The sequence below is a fragment of the Hordeum vulgare genome, chromosome 4H (assembly GCF_904849725.1).
Source record: "Hordeum vulgare subsp. vulgare chromosome 4H, MorexV3_pseudomolecules_assembly, whole genome shotgun sequence".
Classification (NCBI taxonomy): Eukaryota; Viridiplantae; Streptophyta; class Magnoliopsida; order Poales; family Poaceae; genus Hordeum; species Hordeum vulgare.
Window position 1 is genome coordinate 579,421,729 of NC_058521.1, and position 9,405 is coordinate 579,431,133.

General features: G+C 49.4%; 1 protein-coding gene across 1 annotated transcript; it reads left to right on the plus strand.

Moving 5' to 3' along the window:
* The first annotated feature begins 1,353 nt into the window (after positions 1–1,353).
* LOC123449697 (pheophorbide a oxygenase, chloroplastic) lies at positions 1,354–4,902 on the plus strand. The gene is made up of 7 exons (XM_045127004.1): positions 1,354–2,109; positions 2,199–2,434; positions 2,555–2,681; positions 3,271–3,407; positions 3,511–3,670; positions 4,004–4,282; positions 4,428–4,902. Exons 1-7 carry the CDS (start codon positions 1,693–1,695, stop codon positions 4,680–4,682), a joined length of 1,611 nt encoding a protein of 536 aa, XP_044982939.1. The 5' UTR covers positions 1,354–1,692; the 3' UTR covers positions 4,683–4,902.
* The last annotated feature ends 4,503 nt before the right edge of the window (positions 4,903–9,405 follow it).

Consider the following 9,405-nt stretch of genomic DNA (forward strand, 5'->3'; position numbering starts at 1 on the left):
ATTATTTTTTTTAGAGGAAAGTGTTTCTTAGCTTGTTGCATTGCCGCGGGAGTTTGCCAATTTTTAGTGATTGTGTTGTCCAGTTTCCATGGGTGTAAGCAGGATCATGATTGGCCACGGTATGCTCTTTACTGAAGCTGAGGTTTGGGTGAACGTCAATCAGTTTCCATGTTGCCCAAGCCTTTAGCATCCTACTTTTTGTGTATCTAATGGGAAGAGGGAATGCACTGGTTTCGTTGGAACCTAGCGTTTGAATTGTACTACCCGAAGCTGCGTCCTATGTGATTTCAGATGTGGTACCAACTGTGTTCACCAGCATGGTACCAACTGTGTCCTACCCGAAGCTAGCGTTGAATGGTACCAACTGTGTTCACCAGCATGGAAAGATCCGGTTGTGTTTTCAGGATCATAATCTGAATGAATTGCCCCGGTATTCTAAACTCAACTATGATCTGTGTTGCCAGGTTTTCGCCTCGTAAGCAAGCGGATATATATTTTTGAGTCCGGCATTTGCAATGTGTTTCCTGGCAACGCGCCAACCGGCCTCCCCGTTTTCCCCCCTCTCCTTATCTAGCTTGTATTGGTGGCGAACTTTGTATTTCCGTTTCAGCTCGTTTTTGACTGGTTTGAATACAGACCTGCTACAGTCGTTTTAATTTCAGACAGGAATAAAGAGATGCCCTGTAATTTACATTTGTAGAATAAATATAGGTGTAAGAATTTACACCCATTCAAAGCAGGGCCTAAGAAATTATTAAATGAAGACGGATGCCTGATTGGAAAAACATCTCGGCCGGTATTCTGTTGTGAATCCATCCCCGTGAGGTAAAATTCACTGTTTTGACCTTGGCTGGAAAAAAAAATCGGATCTGACCCTTAATGCTATCAGAGTCCTTGACGGTAGAGTATAACGACCTGCTTCCGAGACCTCTGACGGTAGGAAAATTGCCTACCTTCAGAGGGATTGGCGGTAGCGCATGTGACCCTATTATCAAGGGGTCCGACGTTAGGCACTCGCACGTACTGTGCCGTAACATACAAATCGTTTTACGATAGGCGTGCAACTCTACCGACAGGGACCTCAACGGTTGGTTGTTACACCCTACCGATAGGGACCTCAGCGGTTGGTTGTTATACCCTACCGGCAAGGCTCTAGCCGTAGAAAATGGTCAAATCCGATTTTTTTTCCAACCGAGTTAGATCCGGGTTAACTTTTCGAAAAAGGTCAAACAGTGAATTTTACCTTCCTCTGAGTCTGAAACCAGTGGGTCGGTTGGTTCGTGTCGTTCTCACGGGTCAGTCGGTCGGTCGGGGCGTTCCTTCCTTCTCTTCTCCCTTGGCCCTGTGGGGGGAGGGGTCGACGTTGCGTGTGGCTGGCTGGCCCAAGCTCCACCACAGAAACGCCGGGAAAACGCCATGCGCCCTCCACTTCTCCGGTCTACCCGCGGCCCTGCTCCGCTCTGCCGTCACGCAACCTCGCACCCGCCGCCTCGCTCCGGTTCTCACTTGACAAAATCCGGCCGGAATTCTTCTTCGCTTCCGCCGGTTTTAGCGCCAGAGCCATGGTACCAGCACCAATGTTCTAGAACCGCCCCGAGATAAGTGGCAGTACAAAGCCGGAGCGAGGAAGATCTCACCCCCAAAACCTCCGCCCCCCCTCCAGACGATCCCGAGGAAGGAAGGAAGGATCAAATGCCGGCGGTGGCGATGCCTACCGCCTCCCTCACCCTGCTCTCCCCGCGGCACCGGCCTTCCCTCCTCCTCCCGGCCTCCCGTCCCTGCAGCAGCGGCCTCCGTCTCCGTCCACGCCGCGGCCGCGGCCGCGTCGGGAGCACCCGCCTCCGCGTGGCCGCCCCGCCGTCCGTCCCCGGCGAGGCGGAGCGGGCGGAGGACCCGAGCACGAGCGCGAGCGCGTCGCCGGGGTCGCCAGAGGAGCGGTTCGTGTGGCGGGACCACTGGTACCCCGTCTCCCTCGTCGAGGACCTGGACCCGCGCGTGCCCACCCCGTTCCAGCTCCTCAACCGCGACCTCGTCATCTGGAACGACCCCAACTCCGGCGACTGGGTCGCGCTCGACGACCGCTGCCCCCACCGCCTCGCCCCGCTCTCGGTACCGCCCCTCGCCCTCCCTCCCCGCCTCTGCTTGTTTGAGCGCTCCAGATCCTGTAGTACTGACGAGTGGATGCTGTGTGCGCGCAGGAGGGGCGGATCGACGAGACGGGCGGCCTGCAGTGCTCCTACCACGGCTGGTCCTTCGACGGCTCCGGCGCCTGCACCAGGATCCCGCAGGCCGCGGCCGAGGGGCCCGAGGCACGCGCGGTGCGCTCGCCCAGGGCCTGCGCCACCAAGTTCCCCACGCTCCTCTCCCAGGGCCTGCTCTTCGTCTGGCCCGACGAGAACGGCTGGGACAAGGCCAAGGCGACCAAACCTCCAATGTAAGCAGTATGCGCGTCGACCCTGCTGACACTGCAGCTCTGCTGCTGTGGCTCTTGGCTGCAAAATTCAGTTCAGAGGTAGTAGTAGCATCAACATCGTTTTGTTTGGATTGGTCTCAGGTTGCCGAAAGAGTTCGATGACCCGGCCTTCTCCACGGTGACGATCCAGAGGGACCTCTTCTATGGGTATGACACCTTGATGGAGAACGTCTCTGATCCCTCGCACATAGAATTTGCTCACCACAAGGTAAATGCCGCGTCCAGGTTTCAGGATGCCTAGTTGCTTTACTTTACTCTCATTTGTCATTTCCAGCCGGGCCTTGCTGCGTTGAAGTTTAGAGCCCTGCAATTTTGATCTGACCAGTTGTTTATATAATTGTATCCGTTTCTGTCCATGGAGTACAATCTTCAAGTTCACCACTTCGACTTGGTTTTAGCATGTTAGTTGGGTTCTGGTTAGCGAAAAGTGCACAGCGGTCTTATTTGTTGCAGCTTGAACTATGATTGTTTGACCGCATAATACTTTGTTCGCTTCACCCATGCTACCGGCTTATGCTAAAATCAGGCTGTGCGTAGGTTTTTCCAGACAGAACTGTATGTAGTTGATTCACACATCCATATTAGCCATTGGTATTGACTCTTGGTATACTGACAACGATGATGTCAACTAGCTGTCTTGGCCTCATTATCCAGCAAAGTCGGAACACTAACTTTTAACTTGGGATCTCATGCTAAATTGAACGGGGAAAACTGAATTCAATTTATCTTGCTTATGTACTTTACTTTCGACAACCCAGCAGCGTTACCCACATTTAAGAATTTAACTGCTCTGACAGGTCACTGGGCGAAGAGATAGAGCCAAGCCTTTGCCGTTCAAAATGGAATCAAGCGGCGCATGGGGATATTCAGGGGCAAATACCGGTAACCCTCGCATCACTGCAACTTTCGAGGCCCCTTGCTATGCACTGAACAAGTACGTTTCAGCAAAACACCCTGATCATCCTTTTTTCATTTTTTTTCTACTTCACTTCTGGTGAGCTGCGGTAGCTCATGTTATTGGTATTTGGCTTGCGCAGGATAGAGATCGACACTAAATTACCCATTGTGGGAGATCAGAAATGGGTGATATGGATTTGCTCCTTCAACATTCCCATGGCCCCAGGGAAAACTCGTTCGATTGTCTGCAGCGCTCGAAACTTTTTCCAGTTTACCATGCCAGGAAAGGCATGGTGGCAGGTATGTGCTCATCTTGTTTTTGCTTTCTTTTTTACCTCCTTTTTTACTCAAGTGTGTTTTTTCAACATTATCATATTTGGTTGAACATGGAACTCCCTCCGATCCATGTTAATTGTCGCTGATTTAGTACAAAGTTGTACTAAATGAGCGACAATTAACATGGATTGTCGCTGACTTAGTACAAAGTTGTACTAAATCAGTGATAATTAACATGGATCAGAGGGAGTATCTTCGTATTCGCAAGGGGAAACAACAGGCTTGGTCTCTACTGTATAAGGAATGGGAAGAGTATAAAGTGGAATCCTGAACATTGCTTTGGTATTTTTGATGCAGCTTGTCCCTCGATGGTACGAACACTGGACCTCGAATTTGGTCTACGATGGTGATATGATCGTGCTTCAAGGCCAAGAGAAGGTTTTCCTGTCTGCATCCAAGGAGTCGTCTGCAGATGTTAATCAGCAGTACACAAAGCTCACATTCACGCCCACACAGGCCGACCGATTTGTCTTGGCATTCCGGGCATGGCTAAGGAAATTCGGCAATAGCCAGCCTGACTGGTACGGAAGCCCTACCCAAGATGCATTGCCTTCTACGGTCCTTTCAAAGCGAGAGGTAAGAGTTCTCCGGGTCATCTATCAAAGCAGACATCAGAACTTACCTAATTATTCTGTTGCTTCTGCATCTTGCAGTTCTCTTGTTCTTATGTGTGACATTATGTTGATGACACAATCGCAAACTACTACGTACTTTTGTGCAGATGCTGGACAGATACGAGCAGCACACGCTCAAATGCTCGTCCTGCAGAGGAGCGCACAAGGCCTTCCAGACTCTGCAGAAGGTGTTCATGGGGGCGACGGTGGTGTTCGGCGTGACATCCGGGATCCCTGCGGATGTTCAGCTCAGGATATTGCTCGGCGCCGGCGCTCTGATCAGCGCTGCTCTGGCCTATGTCTTCTACGACCGCCAGAAGCATTTCGTGTTTGTAGACTACGTGCACGCTGACATTGATTGATTAGGGAGATCAACATGAGTTATTTTTGTGAGGATGTGGTGTGGTGTGGAGACATCACACGAGATCAATCATGTGCATAGCCTAGCCAAGGAGTACATATAGCTTTCAGTGGGTACATGAGATTGTCCCAGCATGTTTATACTAGGCGCTGTATGAGCACTTACCAGGCTACTTTGTAAGGAAGAAAAGTCGGGTTGAAAACCAATCAATTGTTAGACCATATCTTACCTTCAATTTTTTTCCATTGGTAAGTAGATAAACAATTCCCTTGGTGCAGAAACAAAGAGATCTGTTTAATAACTTGGTGCTAAAACGATGTATGTTAGCTACTGTAGATTCATAAAAGAGATGTATGTTAGCTACTGTAGATTCATAAAAGAGAGAGCAGTGGTAACAACCAATATGCACTAACGAACAGCTAAACTAAAGGCGTCTAACTAAAATCTTATCATTGCAGTATATAAGAGGGTGATGATATTACTCGCGGGTACCGAGATGGCGAGATCAATTTGGCACGAGGGCCTCGTCAGGGATAGAAGCGCATCTCGTCGTGTCGCAAGAATGGATATCGTTACAAGTACATGTACTGAAAAGAAGAGATATATAAAGAGTTGGCTTACACTCGCCACAAGCTACATCAGAGTCACATCAGTACATTACATAATCATGAAGAGTAAGAGCAGGGTCCGACTACGGACGAAAACAAACGACAAAAGAAGAACGACGTCCATCCTTGCTATCCCAGGCTGCCGGCCTGGAACCCATCCTAGATCGATGATGAAGAAGAAGAAGAAGAAGCAACTCCAAATGAACAATCAACGCGCTCGCGTCAAGTAACCTTTACCTGCACCTGCAACTGGTGTTGTAGTAATCTGTGAGCCACAGGGGACTCAGCAATCTCATTTCCAAATGTACCAAGACTAGCAAAGCTTAATGGGTGAGGTATGGTTAAGTGGTGAGGTTGCAGCAGCGGCTAAGCATATATTTGGTGGCTAAACTTACGAGTACCAGAAATAATAGGGGGAAGATCTACGCATAGCGGACGTGAACTACAGATGATTAAAAGAATGATCCTGAACACCTACCTACGTCAGACATAACCCCACCGTGTCCTCGATCGGAGAAAGAACTCACGAAAGAGACAGTCACGGTTACGCACACAGTTGGCATGTTTTAATTAAGTTAACTTCAAGTTATCTAGAACCAGTGTTAAACAAAGTTTCCACGTTGCCACATAACCGCGGACACGGCTTTCCGAAAGATTTAACCCTGCAGGGGTGCTCCAACTAGTCCATCACAAATTACCACAAGCCGCATAGAAATCCTCAATCACGAAGCTCGCGATCTCGCCGAATTCCCTAGTGGAAAACCTCAACTCTGAGATTACCCAAAGCATCACCGGAATCCCGATGCACAAGATATCTCGTCAAAGGTAAAACTAATCCAGCAAGGCCGCCCGACGTGTCGACGATCCCGATAGGAGTCGCGTACCTCGTTCTCAGGACACGACGGATGGGTCACACTAGGAGTACCAAACCTCAGGTTGCCCCGCGGTGGCCCCGTAGTCTGCCAATTTGGACCAACACTCATGAGGAGCACTGGCCCGGGGGTTGATTAAATTATCCTCGGGGTCCGGAAAGTCCCTATGCAATTTTATTAGGTGTTTAGGCAAATGTAATACCAAAGTTGGGCCTTGCCAGACCAGTCTTAATCTAAAACGAATTATCAAGGGGGTCCCCATAACAACCCCGATCGTGTTAGGAGCGCTCAATTATGGAACATAACACCGGTAGCCGAAACTAAGGGGGCAAAGGTGGAACAAAACACCAGGCTAGAAAGGCCGAGCCTTCCACCTCTTACCAAGTATATAGGTGCATTAAATTAAACAACATTAATATGGTGATAAGACAAGGAACCCATGTTTTCACATGGAAGCATCTGCACCTGCAACTAGCAACGCTAACAACAGGGTTAAGCAAGCAGTAACATAGCCAATCAGTGGTTTGCTAGGTCGAACGGGTTGAAGGTTAACATGGCATTGATGAGAGGCTGATATTTAACAGGTGGTAGGCAACGAGACATAATCGATAGAAGCGATAAAACTAGCATGGCAATGATAGTAATGGTATCTGGGGAAATGATCATCTTGTCTGAGATCTCGCTTGGAAGAAGAATGCCTCCGTGAAGCAGACGAACCGACGTAGTCGAACGGATCCTCACAATCCGGCACGCTGCGGAACTCTATCGAGACGAAGCAAACCGGAAACACAAATCAACACACGAAATTCACCACACGATGCACAACACCAATGATGCATGAACAGCTGAATACATGCAAGTCACGGCATGACAAATCACACAATCAAACACTACACATTAAATGAAGTTCAATATGCACGAGTTGCATATTGACGAAACTCCACGTTAATTATTTAGTTCACTCCTGGTTATCTACACGGCAATATTAAATGTGGTTAAACATGGCAAGAGGTGAAGCGGAAATTAAACTACATATCTAGGCATTTTAAATGAGGTCGGAAATGTCTTATAGCACCTCCGAAATGACCTCACAAGTTAATTTACAATTCTGTCCAGATCTGAACTAACACATTTAATTGGTTGTTAAACAGCAAAACAAATAGGTTCACGTGATTCTACACGTCAAGGCAAGCAATCTACACATAAAGAACATCTCCAACGGAGCTACGGATCAAAAGATACAAGCACCGCAAGATACGATGGCATGAATGCAAAAATGTGTGCAACGGCGGCTACGAGCACTTCAACACATACAAACAGCAAGAGAAAATGAAACTACACGTGATTCTAAGCAAGTTTCATGTAGGACACGATCAAATCGGAGCTACGGTTCAACATCTACGAGCAAAACAAGAAATGACTACAATCTGCCAAAATCAACCACATAGCAATTTCTACGCCTCACAACTTCGGCTACCCAACTCCGATATGCTCAAGCAAGGCATGGCACGGAAGAGGTAAAGAAGCACTACTACAAACAGCTAACAACAACTAGCATGGCAGCAAGGAGCACTAGGAAAAGAAGACACAAAATGGCATCTCACGCACTATTTCAGACTTAGTGAAAATAACACCTCATGAAAGTGCAGTTTTCAGCCTGAAGGCATATTGACAGCAGCAAAATCTCTAGCTACAGGTCTCCAAATGGCATGAAACTTAACAGCATGCTAGAGAAACACAAGGGGTACAACTAACTCCATTGGACCAACCTCAAAAGAGCTACAGATCACAAGATGCAAGCAAGACAAGACAGCAACAAAATATAACAGATTCCAGACTTAGAAATATTCCAGCTCCTCCAAATCAGCACTATTTCTATCAACTTGAGAGCAAGCAAACAACACCTAAACATGCATTTCTATTGCAACTAAAAATACCACGGGCTAAACAAAACATCCAAGATCAACTCTCTAGTTGACAACTCCGTCAAACGATGCACGGAATAAATCCTACGAATTAATCAAAAGGGCAACATAGCAAAATATCTCGCGAACTAACTTCCTCAAAAGCTAAAACTAATTGCACAGAAAAATCCATGGGATTTTTCTACCCCGGAAACATATAACATATGTGGGGTTTGCAACACAAAATAATGCCGCACATTAATGCGAGAGAATCACCTAGATACGGGAAAATAAATTACCGGCAAATCCTACACACAAAAATACGAGTGACCGCTCTAAAATGCATGAAAAAATGGACCCTAAAACATGGACATTTATACTACGGCATCCGATCAAACCGTACTTGCGTGCAAATTAAATACGGACTAAATCCTATTGGGACAGCACGCTAATCTATGCATTTGTCACATTAAACTACGCCGAAAAATTATGCAAGTTTTATAAACGGGTTCTACGCGTAAAACTATCCGAAAAGCATATACAACTCATCGCGATCCGACATGCGGATAAAAAGTTACGGGGTCCCAAATATTTACCTATTTTTCTGGAAATAATATTTTCACAGAAAAAAAAACAACCCTACTCTAAATGGGCCTAACAGCAAATGGCGCTAGACAACTAGCATGCGCCTGAGCGGGGTTTAGCGGGGTGGCTCACCTTGGGCCGGCCCGGTCGGGTGGAGAGGCAGGCCGGCTCGGGATCCAGCTGGGCCACGTGGGGAAGCAAGGCGCTCCTGGGCCGAGCCGGCTGCTGGCGCTGTTGGGCCGCGCGGGGGGGGGGGGGGGGGAGGGGGAGGCCCAGGCGGGCGACGCGGGAGGCGGCCCAGGAACGGCGTCGCTGGCGCTCGGCTTCGTGCTCCTCGGGAGGGTGCTCGAGGCACAGGCTGGCGGCGGCGGCAGCCTGCCTTGGCGGCGAGGGAGGCCGGGGACGGGGCCCTCCGACCCGGATCCGACCGGCAACGGGGCCCTCCGACCCGGATCCGACCGGCAACGGGGCCCTCCGACCCGGATCCGACCGGCGACGGGGTCGGCAACTCCACAGCAGCGAGCTCGGGCAGCCCCCATGGCGCCATGGTCATCCTGCAGGAGAAAGAGAGGGCGGAGAGATTAGAGAGAGAGAGAGAGAAACCGAAGGAGAGGGGCGGCGAGGCTCGATCCGGCTGGCAGGACCTGCTCCGGCGGCGCTGGGGCTCCGGTTGCCGGCGGAACGCGGCGGTGCGGCGAGGGCCTCCGGTGAGGGCCTGCTCGGGCAGGGAGAGCCTCGGGCGGCGCAGGCACGGG

What these genes read in the sequence shown, in the direction of transcription:
- LOC123449697 (XM_045127004.1), top strand. Translation starts at nt 1,693, where the DNA reads ATGCCGGCGGTGGCGATGCCTACCGCCTCCCTCACCCTGCTCTCCCCG. An exon ending in ACCGCCTCGCCCCGCTCTCG is followed by an intron (nt 2,110 to 2,198) that starts GTACCGCCCCTC and finishes GTGTGCGCGCAG; the next exon opens with GAGGGGCGGATCGACGAGAC. An exon ending in CCTTGCTATGCACTGAACAA is followed by an intron (nt 3,408 to 3,510) that starts GTACGTTTCAGC and finishes TGGCTTGCGCAG; the next exon opens with GATAGAGATCGACACTAAAT.